A 21361-nucleotide genomic window follows, 5' to 3' on the forward strand; every position below is an offset into this window, starting at 1 on the left:
CATTTGGATACAGATTCTTGTACTGTTGTCAAGCGGGAATGTGGTCCACAGATATTTTCTGGGATGGCCTTGACCTTCAGTGTCACCAAAACACAAGTGAGAACAATACTGAGTGCCAAACTTTGATGATGTTTCAAACACTGCTAATACCACCGTTGAAATGAAACTCTTCACAACTTCTATTATGAATGAATTTCGCCTTGACATTTGACCAAACATGCCATATATGACTGTTTTTGAGTTCAGTACTTATTGTAAAACTGGTAACATATTAATTGAATATTACAGGAAATTTGAACCATGTTTCAAAGTTTTCACCTACAGTGAACATGTAAAATGATTCCTCAGAAATGAATCAGAAATTTCATGAAATTTGAAGCATGATGCATAATTTGACCTCTAGTGACCTTGACCTTTCACAGACCCCGTCCTCATGTCATACAATGGTAATAAGAATGGACAAATTGGATTGGGTACTCAGGCTTGCTGATTTGGTTGATTTATGTCATTTTATCCAAATCACATTGATTGATGTTCATTTGATTGATAACAAATACATAATACATACTGGTCACAGCAGTTTACAACTTCACTGTTTTAATGACCTAGTTTCCATGATGTTTAGGGGACCTAATGTTATCCAGTGGTGCAAAAGAATACTCAGTGAGTGAGTGAGTGAGTGAGTATGGTTTTATGCCGCTTTTAGCAATATTTCAGCAATATCACGGCAGGTGACACCAGAAATGGGCTTGTACCCATGTGGGGAATCGAACCTGGGTCTTCAGCGTGCCAAGCGGACGCTTCAACCATTAGGCTACCCCACCACCCCAAAGGTGACATTGACAATATGCCCTGGTATAAACACATATATAACAATAAATTCAGGTGAGTCAAGAAAAACACTTTTTAAACCAAAAAACTTCTTTTTCAATACATATAAAAATTAATTTAAAAAAGAATGGTTGCTCTAAAAAATGGAGATACCTGTCAATATATTCATACTTATAAGATTTAATGAAACATACCCTTTATCTTGTCCAATCGGGTAACCACAGGAGCTGAAAGCATGATCATATGAGCCTTCACTGTCTTGAGCAACAGACAGTTGTTTATGTTTCTCACTGATTGGCTGGAAGCAACTGAGTACTTTTGATTACTGGGTATGAACACTTATAAAACTGTAGTCTTAAATCAAAATGAAATTTTAAAAAGAGAAAAATGAATGGTCATTACTGATTGTTGTCAGATATGTGATTAAAAACATCAGTGGTGTTCCTAACTAGACGGCTGAACCAGTTCCGTTCATTTTCCTGTGACTTTCAAAGTTTTGATAAATATAAGTCCTGAAGAGCTCAATGATAGTATCATCTATATCGATGTAAGTATCTTCTACCAAGATGAAAAGACTTTCTACGAAGATGAAAAGAGCTTCTATGTAGATGTAACGATCGTATTTATAGATGATAAAATATTTGTTTAGATTATGTCACTAATCCGTTTTTATACTTACTGTTCTGGTTGATGACTACCTTCTCAGCGACTACAGCATTAGGAGAATTTGCCACATTGAAGGCTCTCATCCCTCCTATTCTAACATCCTCTGTATATGGCGCTGAAAAATGAGTCAAACGTTCATGTAACATCAGTGTTACTTTATCATACAGCTATGGAAGATATTGCCTATCAAAACACAGTCAAAACAAACCTAAGATCATGTTCTGGTAAATGTTCTGTAAATGTAGCAATGATGGCAATATAGTAGGGGTGACTATTGAGGGGGAACAGCTATTGCGATAGCGATAGTCTATTGCGACCAACTATTGCAATACTATAGTTTTTTTCTCCTTGAATTGTCTCATTTGAAGTCATTTCCCATATGAATGTATAGTTTATATGAAATAAAAACAAGTTGAAGTAGTTTCTGTCTCTTTTAATAACTGACAAGAAACTTGAAACCTAGATCAAGTAAACAGTTAAAACATAAACTCAATGAAGCTGCAAGTCTGCTCATTTATCAACGAAAGTCAATTACTAAACTATCTATAGTCACACATACTATCGATGCATCGATAGTTTTTCGCTTAAACCATTGATTAATTGCTATTGGAGACTCAACAATTGCAATGCATCGATAGTGCATCGTTACAGCCCTACAATATAGGTCTGAGAAACAATTCAAAGTAGTATTTATGTATTATATTTCTAGTATGGACAAAAATAACTCAGCCCCAAAATGTTGAAATCATAACATGTGAACCTACCGATAGCATTCTGGTTCAAGTTCTGTAATCTCGCCATCTGTGTGCCACTGAAATATATTCACTGTTGATGTAAAGTGACTTATTAAGAAAAGTCTCCACTGAAGAAGAAATACATCTGACATGGCCCTACTATCAGTACACCATATCCTGTTTGTGTGTTTGCTTCTAACAGACTGACGACAGACTGTAAATACTCAAGTCTGGACCAGACAATCCAGTGACTGACATTATGAGCATCAGCCTAAACAAACTGGATGCGACGACATGTGTTATCCAAGGGCACAAATCCGAACAACCTGATCCTGTTAGTCGCATCTTACAACAAGCATGGGTTGCTGAAGACCAGCTCTAACCCAGATCTTCATAGGATCCACTTGAGTGAGTGATTTGAATGTACTTTGGACCATGCAAACCAGTGGTTGACAGGATTGACAACAATGTGTTTATAAACATATGTAGTATACATAAAGCATCTAAACAACAATGAACATTTGTAATGCCTCATTTAATTGTGGTTTAACAGTATATTCAGTAATTTTATCATCTATACTGTAAGCCATTAAAAACACAATTGGTATTTGTTGTCCTGAAACTTACAAAAGTTCTATTGAAGATTTTTCCCCACGATACAGAGGATGTAGGGATAAAAAAGCTGTTATTCTGGACCATTTCGAGTTCGAGTCCCGGAGCATTCCTCTCACATAAACTTTGCTACTTAAAATTGAACCTTTGACATTTCTCGTAAACACAACCACATTCATGAAACACATTGTGCACATGCATTACCTGCACCCAGGCCCTGTAAAAGCACAAGGAATTGTGGAACTCAATCACTTTGAGAAAATGCCACACTTGACACAAGACGAAAGGAATCAGGTTATCGGTATGGTCAGCCAAGGTGCTTCAGATGTGATGATTGCCAGGCACTTTAATGTGCATCCATCCACTGTAAGTCGACTCAGACAACGTTTTCGGGCTACCGGAAGTGTTGCTGATCGTCCGCGACCTGTTGCATCACCTGTGATAACAGCTCGACAAAACCGCAATATCCGAGTTTCACACTTGCGAAACAGGACAAGTCAACAGTAGTAGTAGTAATAGCGGTACGGGATCAAGTCCAACAAAAGCCTCTGCAAAGCCTTATTTCACAAATAAAGCTTTTGTCAGGCCCTTAGATCTCGCCCCAGTATATCTACTACTTTTGAGCCCCCAGTTAACTTCCCGTCCACACGTGGCACTACTGTGCCGCTATGCCACGTTGGCAGGAGGTAACATTGTGCCGTACGGTACGATCAATAATTCCTGTCTAACGAACCCTCTACCTGGCCCGTCCCTCAAGTAGTACAAGTTCAGCTCGTCAGCTTTGATGTCCACTTTATCTATGTTGTAAGTTTTGACTGACCATATCGGATCGGTGGCTCGCTTACGGCTATCACCCTCGTGTTCTCCCGGCTGGTATAGGTACCTCACGAGGGACCTATCTGGTATTTGTTTCTCCTTCCCACGCAACGGTGCAGCAGACTCGGCCAGTATTGATTTTAGTTTGATAGCGTCGGCCGGCTTCTTGCCGGTGAGACGGGTGATTTCAAGGTTGATGGCAGACACCACCTGAGGTAGCCGCGCTACCCATTCAGTCGATCGTTTCCCTGGGTTGGCCATCTCTCTCGCATACTGATGGCCGAATAAGCGCTCAGCCAAATTCCTATTGAATCTCTCAACTATGGCTTGGCTGCGATGGGCTCCGGCCGTGCCACGCCTGACCTTGGTGTCGTGTTTATCCAGCAGGTGTGACACGGCGCCCATGAACTCCCACCCGGGGTCAACTTGCAGTTCTGTTGGCCACGTCAGCGTACTCGGTTTGTATATACGTTCGAATCCGCGGGCTAACTGGACCGAGTCTTTCGCGGTCAAGGGTTCGGCTTCCTTGTAGCGACTGGCCACGTCCACGACGGTTAAGGCATACTTGTACCTCTTATCGTGGGGTAGGAATAGGAGGTCGGCCTGGTGAACGCTATTGGTTATGGTAATACCGAACTTCCTTCTAGGCACGCAGCGTGGTGCTGGTAAATAGATCTGCCACAGGGCTTGTTTTTCAAGCCACGCTTTGGCTCCTCCGGGGGTACTCGCGCCATTTTAGCCAGCTTATGTACGGCGCTAGCTCCTTTCCAGTACCCACGCGGGCTGTAGTAAATAGCCTCAAACTTTCTCTGGCTCCGTGACATGCCGCCTATGTACACCTATGTTCTTGGTTCAATTTTCTCATGCCCGTACGCGTACGTGTTGATCCCATCAACAGCTATCCAACGTTTAGTGTCCATTGGCGACAGGGACGTCTTGTTTATAGTCAGTCCGTATATCCTATGCCCATCACTTCTAAGCGTGTTCATTTTATGCCTGAAGGTACGGGTCTTGAACAGGGCTTCCTTGAATCTGGCGTGTTTGATGTGTTGTTTCACCACGTACTTCTTAACACCCTTCGTCTTCCGGATCTCACCATTGTCGGCCTTCAGGATGGAGTACATCTTAGGCCTCAAACCTATGTACTCGGCTATGGGCGTGCCAGCACACTCGTCCTTCATCTTACCTAGGACCTTTTTATTTACCGTGCTGTGTATGGCATGGTCCTTGGGGTAGTCACTGGTGTCATACAAATCGAGGTGTTTTTTCATGTCCTCGTACACGTCCTCGATTCGAATCTCCATCAGCAGGGAATCCGTGTCAGTGTACAGCACTTCACACCTGTCGTCGTACTGTTTCTTCAGCTCGTTGTAGTAAAAGTCGTTCATCAGGTGTTTGGATAAATCGAGGATGCTCATCCCCACGTAAACAGGTCGGTTGAATTTGATGTGGCTTTTCTTCATGTGTAGGGCAACCAGGTCGTCGGTGAATATTTTGCTATGGTTGAATGCCGGGCTGGCTATCAGCCTCCTGAGCTTGTCTTCCTCATTCGACCGAACCAGCTTCACGGTCACGTGTTTCCTCAGGTTCTCCATAGTCTTACCAAACACTGAGTTGTTCATGAGTTTGTAGAGATTTTTCTCAAAGTCACTGGTGGCAAGCTTTCGGAGGTCTGTGTTCATTCTGATGTATGGCTCCATCCAGGGGCTCTGGTTGAACACGAGCACCCTGTGTATTTTGGTCAGCCTCATACCCAACGACAGGTACAGCTGTAGGTTGCGATAGTGAACGATGTACTTGGTCTTATTCATTAAGTTGGGCATGAGTTTTTCAACGTCTGCCACCCGCCCACCTAACAAGTTATGATGGTACTCAGACATCCAGTCTGGGTTAACCCTCATACGTTCGGGGGCCAGGGGGTAGCTGTTGTGTGATGTGTGTAATGCCTTGGGGGTATTCCAAGTCCACCTCGAGGATATAACCTTTGTTCAAATCTGGTGCGATGCTCATAACATCAACCTCCTGCGATTCCCATTCGAATCCCCCTGTTGGTAGATACTGGCTCATGGCCCAGCCGTACAGGTTGTTGGCGTCGAGGTAGAGAATATGATTGGTTGGCTTGCTCGGGTCGTAGCCCTTCACGTATTGTTTATTTGCTTTCGCGTATCGTTTGGTTGCCATGGAAATCCCGCCTCGCAAGCCTTTCTCAATGAATAGGTGCATGTCGTAATCTGTGAGCAATTCCAACTTAACTGCGGTCTTTTTCAGCAAGGCATCCCACGACAGACCTGGGCTGGTGTAATACCATGCGGGGTCGAGTTTATACTGCTTGAAACATGTCCGCCTAAACGTCTCACCCTCGTGTTCTCCCGGCTGGTATAGGTACCTCACGAGGGACCTATCTGGTATTTGTTTCTCCTCCCACGCAACGGTGCAGCAGACTCGGCCAGTATTGATTTTAGTTTGATAGCGTCGGCCGGCTTCTTGCCGGTGAGACGGGTGATTTCAAGGTTGATGGCAGACACCACCTGAGGTAGCCGCGCTACCCATTCAGTCGATCGTTTCCCTGGGTTGGCCATCTCTCTCGCATACTGATGGCCGAATAAGCGCTCAGCCAAATTCCTATTGAATCTCTCAACTATGGCTTGGCTGCGATGGGCTCCGGCCGTGCCACGCCTGACCTTGGTGTCGTGTTTATCCAGCAGGTGTGACACGGCGCCCATGAACTCCCACCGGGGTCAACTTGCAGTTCTGTTGGCCACGTCAGCGTACTCTCGGTTTGTATATACGTTCGAATCCGCGGGCTAACTGGACCGAGTCTTTTCAGCGGTCAAGGGTTCGGCTTCCTTGTAGCGACTGGCCACGTCCACGACGGTTAAGGCATACTTGTACCTCTTATCGTGGGGTAGGAATAGGAGGTCGGCCTGGTGAACGCTATTGGTTATGGTAATACCGAACTTCCTTCTAGGCACGCAGCGTGGTGCTGGTAAATAGATCTGCCACAGGGCTTGTTTTTCAAGCCACGCTTTGGCTCCTCCGGGGGTACTCGCGCCATTTTAGCCAGCTTATGTACGCGCTAGCTCCTTTCCAGTACCCACGCGGGCTGTAGTAAATAGCCTCAAACTTTCTCTGGCTCCGTGACATGCCGCCTATGTACACCTATGTTCTTGGTTCAATTTTCTCATGCCCGTACGCGTACGTGTTGATCCCATCAACAGCTATCCAACGTTTAGTGTCCATTGGCGACAGGGACGTCTTGTTTATAGTCAGTCCGTATATCCTATGCCCATCACTTCTAAGCGTGTTCATTTTATGCCTGAAGGTACGGGTCTTGAACAGGGCTTCCTTGAATCTGGCGTGTTTGATGTGTTGTTTCACCACGTACTTCTTAACACCCTTCGTCTTCCGGATCTCACCATTGTCGGCCTTCAGGATGGAGTACATCTTAGGCCTCAAACCTATGTACTCGGCTATGGGCGTGCCAGCACACTCGTCCTTCATCTTACCTAGGACCTTTTTATTTACCGTGCTGTGTATGGCATGGTCCTTGGGGTAGTCACTGGTGTCATACAAATCGAGGCGTTTTTTCATGTCCTCCACACGTCCTCGATTTCGAATCTCCATCAGCAGGGAATCCGTGTCAGTGTACAGCACTTCACACCTGTCGTCGTACTGTTTCTTCAGCTCGTTGTAGTAAAAGTCGTTCATCAGGTGTTTGGATAAATCGAGGATGCTCATCCCCACGTAAACAGGTCGGTTGAATTTGATGTGGCTTTTCTTCATGTGTAGGGCAACCAGGTCGTCGGTGAATATTTTGCTATGGTTGAATGCCGGGCTGGCTATCAGCCTCCTGAGCTTGTCTTCCTCATTCGACCGAACCAGCTTCACGGTCACGTGTTTCCTCAGGTTCTCCATAGTCTTACCAAACACTGAGTTGTTCATGAGTTTGTAGAGATTTTTCTCAAAGTCACTGGTGGCAAGCTTTCGGAGGTCTGTGTTCATTCTGATGTATGGCTCCATCCAGGGGCTCTGGTTGAACACGAGCACCCTGTGTATTTTGGTCAGCCTCATACCCAACGACAGGTACAGCTGTAGGTTGCGATAGTGAACGATGTACTTGGTCTTATTCATTAAGTTGGGCATGAGTTTTTCAACGTCTGCCACCCGCCCACCTAACAAGTTATGATGGTACTCAGACATCCAGTCTGGGTTAACCCTCATACGTTCGGGGGCCAGGGGGTAGCTGTTGTGTGATGTGTGTAATGCCTTGGGGTATTCCAAGTCCACCTCGAGGATATAACCTTTGTTCAAATCTGGTGCGATGCTCATAACATCAACCTCCTGCGATTCCCATTCGAATCCCCCTGTTGGTAGATACTGGCTCATGGCCCAGCCGTACAGGTTGTTGGCGTCGAGGTAGAGAATATGATTGGTTGGCTTGCTCGGGTCGTAGCCCTTCACGTATTGTTTATTTGCTTTCGCGTATCGTTTGGTTGCCATGGAAATCCCGCCTCGCAAGCCTTTCTCAATGAATAGGTGCATGTCGTAATCTGTGAGCAATTCCAACTTAACTGCGGTCTTTTTCAGCAAGGCATCCCACGACAGACCTGGGCTGGTGTAATACCATGCGGGGTCGAGTTTATACTGCTTGAAACATGTCCGCCTAAACGTCTCAAACACGTCGGCTAACAGCAGTACATCTGTCCTCAAGTACAGGTCGTGATAGTCACCCAGATTCTTACAGCCCAGTTTATTCCATACGTTAATCGCGTGTGAGTAATCATCTTGGGATATTGTCGAGTCGGTCAGATTGCTGTAAAATTCTCTGATGGGGGTAGTCGGGTCTCGGCGAACTTGGCCCAGCCATCCATGTACTCGTAGGGGTACACACCCTTCCTCATCAACAGGGGTCGAGTTTGGCGTCGGTGTATCAATCAGTGATGGGGAAGGTATCGTTGGCCTTGACCAGACTGTCGAGTGACGACAGGAGGAACTGAGCCGAGTCGATGAACCTCAGGCCATTCAAGCTGAAGGAGATGTATCTCTCCATGTTGTTGGGGATGCACGTCAGGTAACCGTCGACTTTCGCGATGGCCTGCATGATCAAGTGAGAGTCGTACCCTCTCAAGTTGTGGAAGACCACGGGGATGTTTATTGTCTTGGGGGTGATTCTAAGCTTGAGGTTACACGCGCTGTGAGTGGCGCCTCTATACTTACCGGTGACGTGGCAGTGATCTCTCACCGAATCACCGTTCAGTGGTGAGTCACACACGTGGCAGTTAGTGCTACAGGCGTGGGCTAGACGGTCGGCTTGGGTCATACGCATGGGAGCGACTGTATACAGTGCATTCCTGATAGTTTTTTCTTCCTCCTGCAAACACTTTAGAAACTTTTCAGCTGCGTCGGGACCCCTGTACACTACGGGAGCTGTCGTTTCCCCATCACAACGGACGACCACGTATCCAAACCCACAGGCCTCATGCTCTTGTGTTTTGTGTGTGAAGCTCTCGCCTGTGGGAGTACCCCCAACAGCCCCACAGGCGGCAACCTCAACAGGTTTGACCAAGGCTTCAAAGCCGTGTATATTACATAAGGCACGCACATTTGGTTCTTGTGGTTGTCGAATTTTAGGATATTGTCACCTTCCTTAGGCATGTCGACTCGTATGGCCGTCTGCCCCACACCTTGCCAATCCTCCCGGTGGGATTCTAATAAATCAGCTCGTGTGAAGCCGTGTAGGCATCGTATGCAAAAGTGTTTTTTCCCATCGTATTTCGATTGGTCATGCAATAGCCTGCTGAGATGTTTTATCCACGTGTAGTGATACTTTTTACCTCGCTGGGTCATGAATATATTGATCACGCGGCGACCCAACAGTTGGGGCCCCCCTAATGGACTGACCCTGTGTACTATTGATGTGTTACCTTCGTGCCCTAAGACGTTTATGGCTATATCGTTCTGTTTTTCTATTTTAGTGATCTGAGATATGGGGGTGGGTTCATCTATACCATCCCAGTTGAGCCCATCGTCTTGGGGATAGCTAGAAAGCCTGTTCGAATTAGTGTCAGCTGGAAACAAGGCTGACCTGATAGCTACCCTCAGGCAATCGTCTCCTCTATTCTTGACGTTGACTATGGCCTGTTTTTTCTTATAGTAGGGGGGGGGCAAGTCTAGGTATGACCCGCCTCTGAACGGCACGTAGTTAGCTATGTCTAGATAGACATTATCGATTTTAACTACAGCCCACCCGGACCCCATGTGTGTGTAGCGTTCTAGGTATTCTCGTATCTGCTGAAAACTGGTATCGATTGATGCGTCTATGGTCTCTGTATGAGTAACGACCTCCTGTCTACCTCGGAAGTAAGGCTGAACGTACTCAGTGACCCCAGCCCCCCCCCCCCCGTTCACTTGCTTATCGAGTGACATTTTCACTGTGATTTGAAACTTTATACTTCCCAGATTGTTTAGTTCCTGATTGACTTTATCAGCGATCAGAGGCTTGATATCTGTGATGTCTATGTTCCTATCAACATGCATGCGCCAGCCTCTCAAATAGTTACCTACAACGCGCTCAGTGGGTATGAACTGTAGGTCAATAGCTCTATTCTGCCGTAATAGTTCTACAAGCTGTGGCGTCCTCATACGGGAATAACCACCTAACCCCAAATTGCGTACCTCGGCTTTTAGTTGTTTTACAGTGGGAGGTTTTGCTACAGGGTCATGTGATAACAATGCGACTAACCCGGCTCTCCCCAGGCGGGAATAACCCGTGAACCCAAGCTCTTTTGCTTGGAGTTTTAATTGTTTTACCGTAGGAGGGGCTTGCAGGCCTAGTAACCGCAACAAGGCTGGTTTCCGCATTTTAGAATAACCAATTACACCCCGCTGCCTCACGATCTGCTTGAGCTCCTGAGTAGTAGACATAGTTGCGTGCACACCTAAGTATATCAATCTCTAATTGGGCCGCCGGCAAGGGAGGTAACTCCTCCAACCTTGATAAAAAATAGTGAGGCGCCCATAAAATCCTTTAGTAAATATCTAGATAGACCTTATCGATTATTCCCTCGACCCACTCGGAACATGCGCAGCATAGTAGGGTGTTTTGTATTACTTGCAACGAGTCGGCAACAAGTATATCTATCTCCCCATCCACATCTACTCGTCCCCCATCAAAGTAATTCCAAGTGTGCCCAGCCCACGTCACATCAAACCCTACTTTCACCATGATTGTAAACGAGCACCCCTTATATAGTTCACTAACAATCATGGGTTTGAGGGCACTGATATCTATACTTTCCCCCACATCCATCTGCCAGCTTCTCAGGCAACTTTCCCTGGGCTCAATTTCCACAAACATAGTTATACCTAGGTGTGCACAGTCTTTAATTGGGGACTTATCCTAAGAAGGCGCCTACGTTCTTTTATGTTGGCCTTTTTATTCTCGTAGATGAGATGATGCCTGACTACGTTTGCTCCGTGAGCTTTGCATAGGCAGTAGTGCCCTTTCACCCCTATACCACACACAGAACACATGTAGTTAGGGCTTCCCATGTGGAAACAACAGTACCCCTCAGTCCTACATCTTCTACCACAGGCTTCTTTCTTCCCCATAAGTATGTATTCGCATCGGTACGGAGCAGGTCTCATCTTTGGTATACCCAAATGAGTACTTACTCTAATTGTTTTGCAACCAACGCAGTCGCTGCTATCCCCAGTGCGATAAAGACCAGTTCCCGTTCCATTTGCCCTGAGCGAGTGTGGGCTTATGGAGTGGGTTTAGCTGTTTACCTGTTAGTAGGTAGTATTCTCTTGCTGCGTCGTCGACATCATGGAATGTTTTAACGGCATGGTTCTCACGCCTGAGTTGTTCGTTAATGTAATCGATCCTCTGGACACATTTTTTCGCGTACTCGGATTGCGCGGCTTGTAATTTCTCAACAGCAAGGTCGTGCCGCTTCCTCTCTGCCTGTATCTCAGCCGCGTGTGACACTCGTAGTTTCGAGAAGAGGAAATTACTCCCGGAAAATGCCAGGGCATTTACTAACGCCCCGCCAACCATCATGGCGATCGTAGCCATCCTATATATAATGACATTTACTTCATAATATTTTCCGGTAGTATCCCTTGTTTTACTAGGATGTCCTTGGTGGCCATCGCCATACCAAGGTTCATTATGAGCATACCCATATCCTGCAGGTTGAAATCTAGCTTGATAGTCGGTTGCTTAAGCACCATTTTGGTCAACCGAGCGTACCCTACAGTTAGACTGGCGACCACGGTGGCGTGGTATGCGTCGTTGACGAACGTTTTCCCCTCAGACATTATGTATATGATATAAAAATATATATTTTATAACATGATATGTGGGTTGACCTCTAATTGTGGGGGTTCCTCCTGGGGCTCCCTTGGTCGTGTATATAACCATGAGATAGCCACGGCAGCAGTTGCGCCTGCAATCAACAGGAGTGGAGCCGGGCTCCACGTGATACTTTTATTTTGATTACACCACCTTTTTTACCGGCAGCTACTCTCTTAGGGTTCTTCTGCCTGGTGACTGTAGGAGGGTTCACCTCGGGAGGTTTCACCTCCCTGGGGGTTTCCCCATCCTGGGGGGTTGGGGTTGGGGTGGGGTTTCCTCCCTGGGGGTCTCCTCCTGTGCAGTATCCATCTATACTATTATTATTATTCATTCCCCTCCTTAAATTGGCAATGCTTTGCCGTGATAATCACCGCCGTCACCGGGGCTAACAACATACCGTATTTGTGGTACAGCACGCAGCTGATAGAGCTCAATAAAAGGGTCTTTCTCAAGGGCCTCCCACAGGTAAAGTCGGCGTTCCTGGGGAATGGGAAGGAAGTATGACGCAATTCTAGTGTATATCTGGGTCATAGCCGATCCTATAGTCTTTGTCATCTCGGCCCCGAGTCTAGCCTCGTATCTCGCGTACAGCTTATCGATTTCTTCGGCTGACATTTTGTGAATTTTATCGGGAGTGTAGTCCCCAAAGTAATGTTTGGCTTTGCCACCAACAGCCAACACCACCAGTCTCTCTCGCTTATCATCGTCCCCTGGCACCAACAGTTGTTCGAGCAGTTCATCACACTCCATCTTATAATGTAACAAGCAAGTTTTAGTTTTAACAATATAATACCCGATGCAGGCGAAACACAGCGAAATGAAGGTTAAGTTGCACACGACGAACACTTAAAAAAATGTCATGCTAAGTTTACTTATCAGTAGATGGCTTGCACGAATCTCCCATTGTCTATATTAAGTTGCGCGTCCATAATCACGTACAGATATAATTTCAACTTGCCAGCGGGTTGAGCCTTCTTAGTGATCTGGATTGTTATCCCCTCGCTGCTGTTGTCGATGCGGCGACCGCTACCGTGCAGTTTATCGTCATCCGTGGATCGCATGTCCAACCACAGCGCGTACTTGGTGGTCAGGTATTCACCGATCTGCACGGAGGATAGGTCCAAGTCTTTGGTTATGTATGGGTGTTGTTTGATGGCCGTAGCTTTTTAATCTCATCCCACTGCTGGTATGGCCTCATACCATGACTGAACAGCTGGTTGGGCACGTCCACCTTTTCAATCTCGGGGTTGAAAAACTTCTCGCTGTCCCTCCGGAACGGCTCGTAATCCTCCACGGGGATGACCAGGATGCCTTTCATCGATCGCGCCGGTACGTTCAGGTTGATATTCCACACAGTGTCGCTCTTATCCCGCACGACTGATCTATGCCGCAGTATGCGATTGTACAGGATGGCCACCTTCCCAGAGTACTGGCTTCGAACCTGCCTTGCCTGCTCCGGGCTAGTGACCATGTCGAACTCCAGAGAGATGTTGTCGATGGTGTAACTGGCCTCATCGCCGTTCGGCGTACGCACTACTTTGCTGTAGTCGTTAAACATGAGCTCGTATTCAAGCCTATCACCCAGCGTGGCCTGGTAAAACGGTGCGTGTCCCGTGAGCAACTCGAAGTCGAGCGGCACGCAGAACCTGTTCCCGTACGCTTGGGCGATGGCCTTTTCACCGTCCGATATCTTGTCTAGCTGGTCTTGCGTGAAGCCGTATCCCATGCGCAACCGGGTCGATTTGCTGATACCTTGATACACGTCATTGACGCGTTCTCACTCGCTTTTCCAGAGGTCCCCGTAGCAGTGAAACATGTCGCTGTCGTTGATGCTCAGCACCTCGTTACCGCTGATCTTGATAGTGGTTTTCTTGATGATGGCTCGACCTACGTTCCGCACTAGCTCGCGTTTGTCGTTGCTGGAGGTCAACGTGAGGTTGAACGCCAGTCGAACTGTGCCTGGTACAATGAGGTCATTCTCGCCCAGGTTTGGGAATCTAACCAGCAGCGTTTGGTTCTGGTCTATCTTGCTGGGATTGTTGGTGATGGTCACCGACTGGCGCACGGCTCTGACGCCTAGAGGCTCTCTTGATCTTCGGAAAGGATCTAATTTTCTACCATACATTGTTATATAAATGAAATATATAAGTTTTAATACTAAAGAATGGCCGAGGACATCCCTATGGATGATATGTGGGATGATAGTGCCCAGGCATTCGGGGAGGATGAAACCTCGTTCCCCTAAAGTACTGAACTTGTACAGTCGGCCGTCGATGATTATTACGACACAGTTGAAAATAGAGACAACATCAAGCCGTTGGGGCGGGACTATGCCAAGTTTACCAATCGATAAGAAGGGCACGCTGCGATTGAAGGCTCACCCGGGGGTCGATATCATGAAAAAAGACGGGAAGCCGTATGCTTTGTCAACATTCACCAGTCGCCCTGGTGGGAGTCAACTGATCCATGATGAACTAGGCTTCATAGATTACGGTGGCGCGCGGCCTAAGCTTCCCCCGAAGGTCGTCCAAGATCTGCAAGCAGCTAGGGCCGAAATCAGCGGTGAAGGGGATATACCCCAACGTGCTAAAAAACGTCGGACAGTGTCGAAAAACTGTTGAGCGCGTACTGGGACAAGCCTTTGCCGGGTCTCGAATTTCCCCTGAGGGAACTGTACGGTCTAGACGAAGCCTTGAAACATGTACGCGGAGAACTCGTGAACAACATGGGGAAACTGAACGAAGTCGACGAGCACATCGCTCGCGAGAAAATAAAACTCACTGAAACTGAGGACGATGATATGAAATGGCATATCGAGGAGTGAATAAAAAACTTGGAAGACGAGAGATGGACTCGGTTGGAATCCGCTTCCTCGAACCGGGAAGCCCTCCGATCACAGATCAGTCGAGTACGGGAAACCATCGATCGAGTCCTAAATGAGGACACCATGCTAGCTGACAGGATCCGAATCCTCTTCCAAGAGCAAGGCATCACCATCGCCAGCATTCTGACTGCATTGGGCTTCATCATATCAACCCTGGTGGTGTCATTGACAGGGGGTACCCCCACGCCTGCCGGCGGCAGTGGCACACCGCCAATTGGCGGGGGCGTCAAAGAGTGGATAAAAAAACTCGGGGAGGCCCTGGCTAAACTGGCTGGTAAGGCCGCCGAAGCCCTGCCTGGCATCCTGGGTAGCATCGTCTCGTGGCTGCTGAGCGCTCTGGCTAAAACTGCCACGTGGCTTAGTCAAAACCTATGGGCAGCCATCGTCGCCGTGACGGGTTTGGTGTACGTAGCGGCTAAGGAATTTTTAACCAAATAAGTCCCAAACCGACCGCGACCCCACCAACCACCAGGGCTGTTTTACGATCGATGTGCTGCTGATTGGATTGTGCAGGCTGTGCAGGTGTGTGTGACCCCACAGGGGGTGTTGGTTGAGCCCTGGACTCCGGGGTTGGCGCCACTATACCCGTTTCACCGGTCGTGGGACGTGGGGGGTGTTAACATCGGGGTTGACGCCCAACTTTTGGTCTGCCGTGGCTATTACTATTTCGTTGTTGTAGCCCATCACTTTTTTAACTCTCAGTTGCATATCGCTTGGAGCCATGTACAGTCCCACGTCGAAGACGTAGTCGACTTACGACCTGGCGTATTCCAACACGTCTTGGTAGCGTTTGATGGCACTCGGGAGATCAACTGGAGAATTGATAGCATCCTCAACGTTAACAACGAACTGTTTCTGAGCGTCGTAAGCAGTCCCCTTACCGAGGTTGTTGGAACGCGTTTGCGTCTGCGCACCCAACAGCGCCCACACGTACGTTCGAATCGAGTCGTTCAACCTGATTACACCGGCACGAGTGAACCCTCTCGACGTGTCCAACATAAACTTTTTCCAGTCATCCGCTGCCCCCTGCTCGAACCTTCAGACTCGGTAATCCTTGCTGTTGTCGAAAGCCATGAACGGTCATCCCACTCGTTTGTTGTGATGTGATGATACGACTTGTACCCCCATTCTTTCATCTTCTCGCTGGCATCCACGAGGGGCATGTTGTGAACGATAGGGATACCCAACCCGTGGTTTGGCCCCGGCAAACGCCAATCCGTCTTCGGGTTTAGTTCGAATTCATTGCAAATACGTTCGTAGGCCCGTCTGTCGTACTGGTTGTTTACTGCGTTCCATGCTTTGTCCTGTGGGAGCGGGGCGCTGATCTCATTGAGGATACGTCTGATCTGGTAGTACACGTGGTACGTGAACACAGACTGACTCAGCGGTCCACGCCGAGTGTCGGTCAATGTCACACCTGACCCCGTTGTAGCGCACCACACGGCGAAGTTGAGTTGATTCTGCCAGAACTGCATCGGGTTGTTGAACCAAGAGTGAACTACCTTAGCGTTAGTCACCGAAAACTTATACCGGCCGAACACATCTATGAACTGGGGGTAGAAATGCATCAGCGACCGCGATCTTCATGGGTGAGAAATCTATGTCCAGTTTAGGGTAAAACACTCCAGGGGAGTACATTTTAAAACTATTATATAATGTGTTTATATACTCTAACACGTACATAACACTTCGAGGAATAACGAGCGGCGAGGCCGTTCAGCTGATGCACGCGATCGATAACACGTCGGGTCAACCCGAAGTCGCACTCTGCGATATCACCTACCTACCGCGATGGACTAACATCAACGCCAGCAACAACAAGCTGTTCGTCGGTGGCGCTCGCAACCAGATAACTGACGGCTACTACAGCGTGTGCTCACTAAGCGACGAGGTCTTCAAACCCCTGGGGGCCGAACTCAAGATGAACGACTCAAACGGCACAGTGGTGTTAATCAACAACGGAAGAAACCCCTTGAGGCTCAGCCGACCATTGGCGAGGGCACTCGGTATGTCGCCTGACAAGATAAAACCAACAACTACCGTCACAGGCACGAAGTTACCCGACCTAGTACCGTACCGACGGTAGAACGACGACGGTAGAACCGAGTCGTTTTCACCGCGTCAGTATAAGAGGTTAACCCAGGGCAACATCCCTGAGCTGATAATATCGGTGTTAGATATAAATCATAATCTGGTGAATATAGGATACCTCAGCATAACGCTTCACATAAAATGACCAGCGCCCCGGGTTGAAAAAATGCATCAATGTGGGGATCTCCGACCTCGGGGAAACACGCGGATTCGACGCTCCCGGAGTAGATGGTAAATTGTACGCCTTGCAACTGAAAAACAACATTTACAAACGCGTTGAAGTCCCCTCCGGTGGAGCCCTAGGTGATATAGTAGATACCTCAAGAGCGGTCGTCAACACTCGGTACACCCTAGTCAACACCGGTGATGATAAATGGATAATATACCCATCGTTCGGGGGCAATCTTAGAAGATGTTGAGAGCACTACCGTCACCCAAAACAAGCCATATACGCTTGTCTTCACCGACGGCGATAAGTGGGTGTTGTTGCCCGCTAAAGTCGACTGGTTTCTCAATACTAGGCTAGGCTCCCCCTACGTGTTCATGGATAACAAAGACAACTACCTAAACAAAGTCGTGAACAACGGAACCCTGCTCGTGGCTTACGTCCCGGCTCAGAGACGTAGCATAGTCATCAGCCCAGTCGCCAATATGGCAGCCCACATGCTATCGAGTAAACCGTGAGTGCAAGACGTCACATTGCAGTTGGTGTCTGAATTTGCTGGCGTGGCCAATGTCCTAGCGAGCCTACCGGAGAACGCCACTCTGATCATCAAAGTCTACCTAGGGGAACCATCGCGGGATGAAGTCGAAATCGTGAAGGGGATCAAACTCCGGTGGGGGAAACGACACCAGTATCACGTTTGCACTGTTTACGTGCGGGTGGGTGTCGATTCCCACACCAGTCTGCAGGGAGTCACCGTGATTGTGGAAGACACGATATCACTAACCAAGATCTTCCTACCCGACAACATACACTTCATGGGGGTGAAGTGCACCCCTGAGAGATTATCAGAAAAACAATTGGAAACTATCTCGTAATAGTATTATAGCAATGACTAGGCATCGGCCCAACGCTACGCTTAACGATCTAGGGGACACGGAGGGATTCGATCAGCCTGGTGAGGAAGATGGCTCATACATCCTACACTTCAAAGACAACGTGTATAGGCGGGCGGCAATGGTCGATCATCTACCCAAAATCACACTCGGGGGCCTAGGAGACACAAGGGGGTTCGATCAGCGTGGTGGGGAAGACACCTCGTACGTCCTACGCTTTGAAAACGGTGTGTACATACGGCAGCCCTTAGAGAGCACCTTATATCTCACTAGACAAAGATGGCTATGTCTCTGAAATTAGGAACAACGGTATCTTACTCACGTCTTTCATTCCAACTGAAAGGATGATAGTTTCTAAAACACCAATTTGGCCGAGGGGCAACATGTTAGTTTCATCCAGGCGGTCCCAGTTAATAGCCACCCACCCCGATACCATAGAAGGGGTTAGGACTATGGCCCCATACTCCACACTCATCATAGAAGTCGTTTGCAAGGGTAAGTTTGTTGCCCCGGGCGGTTTGTTACGAATAACACACCTACAACTTTTACCTGGCTTGGGAATACGTTGGGATACCCCCATACCTTGCCGTATCACTATACGATTTGGGGGCAACCCACTGGGATTACTACCCCCCTTAGTAACCAGCTTAGATGTTGATATAGACCAGGAATTACCTATTGACCCTTCACGTATCTCCACATCCGAGAATCTAAGTCTTATAAGCCTCAAGTACACTGAGCAACTATTAGATGAAGCCCAATTAAAAAATATTCCATCAGATATATTATAGGCACACAGAATGGGGCTATACCCAGTCGTAGAGGAAGTAGTGAAGACCCTGGAAACTGTAGACGGGTTCCGCTTGAGGCAGTTATGCAACATAAAACACCAACTAGAACAAGACCGCGATAGGCGGGCAGCATTGTACAAGAAGTACTATAGGGCTTTCAATGTCGTGGACGGGGCTGATACTGCCCTTATGGCAACCAGCATGGGGTTAGGAGCAGTAGGTGTGGGGTTGTTGACCACCATCATAGCTGCACCCGTAGTGCTGGGCATCGAAATAACAGCTGGGGTGGCAGGGTTGGCAGGGATGGTGGGTAAGCTTGTATCCCGCAGACTGCATCGTAAAGCGTTGAAGCACGATGAGATCAGGGTTCTAGCTGAAGCAAAGCTGAACACCATAAGCGATCATATTTCTGCCGCACTCACTGACAACAAGATCTCAGAGGAGGAGTTTCGTTTGATCCTCTCTGAACTCACAAAATATAACAAAATGAAACAAGAGATTCGATCCAAATCTCGTAAAAGTACTGCTATCAGTGAAGACGAGAAAAAAAAGTACATAGAACAAGGGGTGAAAAAAGCCCGGCAAGCCTTTATTACGAACACCAAAGAGATCATAGGCGATTCACATTAAACTGTTTCATCGAGGTCAACGTGGCATAGCGGCACAGTAGTGCCACATGTGGACGGGAAGTTAACTGGGGGCTCAAAAGTAGTAGATATACTGAGGATCTAAGGGCCTGACAAAAGCTTTATTTGTGAAATAAGGCTTTGCAGAGGCTTTTGTTGGACTTGATCCCGTACCGCTATTACCACTACTACTTCAACGCCATTTCAACGCCCACAAGGTGCAAGGACGCCTTGCTGCCTTCAACATCCGGTGTCGTCACCTGTACCGTGGTCCAACCTTATTGCATCGCCACAGACTTGCCAGACAGCGATGGGCAGCAAATGGGGCCAATCTTGGCAACAGGACATGGCCAGATGTCATTTTTTCAGATGAATCCAGGTTTAACTTATCCTTTGCAGATGGACGTCAACAGATTTATCGACGTAAAGGAGAAAGACTTGCGCCAAACTGTGTCCTTGAACATGATCATTTTGGAGGGGGTGGTGTCATGATCAGACCATAGACCATCAGAGGCTGCAGACCATCCAACAGCTGTTTCTGAGAAATGTGTGTCTTTCAATGCCCCAAAGACTGCGAGCATGTCTTGCAGCGCACGGTGGACACACACGATATTGACTGCAAGTGACCCCTCCTTTGTGTGATGTCGTTGTTGCGTCACTGATGTTGTTGTTGACTGGACATTTTCAGATGAAATTATTCACAGATGTTCACTTAAAACATATCTGCCAGTTAGGTTTATATATGTTGAAATTAGTATGAGTAAAGAAAGTATGAATGTCAAATTGCATTTTTAATGGCTTTCAGTACATAATTTTATCATCTGTAATTTTATCATCCATGATTTTATCATTCGTAATTTATTCTCCATATTTTTATCATCCATAATTTTATCATACATTATTTTATCATCATGTTGCAAATCAGAATTGACCCAGTTACAAGACGTACAATTTTGCCTATAAAGGACATACCTGGATGAAGGCGTTTCCATGGTACTATCTGTAAAGAAAGAGATTTTTATAGAGTAACTGAGAGTAATGATACAGGCACTTTCTGGAGTTGTTGTACTTGAACTAGAAAGTATATTCAGGAAAATATGTCAGAAATTTTCGTTTGAAATATCCCAATCAACATTGCCGGTTGAACTTGTACCAGAAATGATATTCTTGAAAATGTCTCAGAATTACAACACAATCAACATTTTTGATAAATAAGAGCCTTTTTAAGGCCACAAATTAATTGTTAAAGTTTCATTCAAATTTGTTATCAAGTCGAAGGCAATATTGTTAACAAAGTGTTCCAAACATCTTCGTACAGTAACTGTTAATAGATGAATTCTTTTGGTACGTATATGCACATGATGTATTTCACAAACTAAGGAACCTAGGGAGACATAGAGAAATCTTCTTCATCAGGCGGTACCTCGGGACAAGAAATTATGTCTGTTATCTTGATACACATGTATCGTAGTGCTAAAACAACTGTAACAACCATTGATTAACTAAGACTTACAACAGTGATTGCGCTAAAATCTTTGTGGAATGGAGTCCTGGGTGTTCGGTACTGAGTTGGGATGGAAAAAAACTCTATATTTAAATATGTCAAAATTAATGTTTACCTACAATCGTGTCGGTAATCAGACAGCTGAGTTTTTAGCAAAACTGAACAGTATTCAGTTCAGTATTCATCATAATGTATCTAGGAACATGGATATGGAGCAGACAAACCAAGGAACATAACCAGGGCTAATCTGGGATTCAAACTCATGACAAGTGAATTAAGGCATGACTTATAATCTACTGAATGATATTCTGGGTAATGGCCAGTGGTTGGGGTACACCAAAATTTGGTCATCTAAGTCCATACATGATTCATTCATGCACACAGAAGA

At 46.8% G+C, this 21361-nt stretch overlaps 1 protein-coding gene across 3 annotated transcripts in view; it reads right to left on the reverse strand.

Annotated features, from left to right (window-relative positions):
- LOC124291961 (serine/threonine-protein phosphatase 6 regulatory ankyrin repeat subunit A-like) overlaps positions 1 to 21361 on the reverse strand; it is a 56952-nt gene that overhangs the window by 6894 nt on the left and 28697 nt on the right. For 2 of the 3 annotated variants that reach the window (XM_046729044.1, XM_046729045.1), the window contains exons 4-7: positions 20442 to 20469; positions 2262 to 2308; positions 1511 to 1612; positions 1026 to 1058 (exon numbers count right to left, since the gene is read on the reverse strand). In XM_046729044.1, coding sequence (XP_046585000.1) covers positions 1026 to 1058; positions 1511 to 1612; positions 2262 to 2308; positions 20442 to 20469 — 210 coding nt within the window. Of the gene's footprint in view, positions 1 to 1025; positions 1059 to 1510; positions 1613 to 2261; positions 2323 to 20441; positions 20470 to 21361 lie in introns of all 3 variants that reach the window. The other variant, XM_046729046.1, reaches the window with a different exon arrangement.

The sequence above is a fragment of the Haliotis rubra genome, unplaced genomic scaffold (assembly GCF_003918875.1).
Source record: "Haliotis rubra isolate DU_JTF1 unplaced genomic scaffold, ASM391887v1 Scf503, whole genome shotgun sequence".
Classification (NCBI taxonomy): Eukaryota; Metazoa; Mollusca; class Gastropoda; order Lepetellida; family Haliotidae; genus Haliotis; species Haliotis rubra.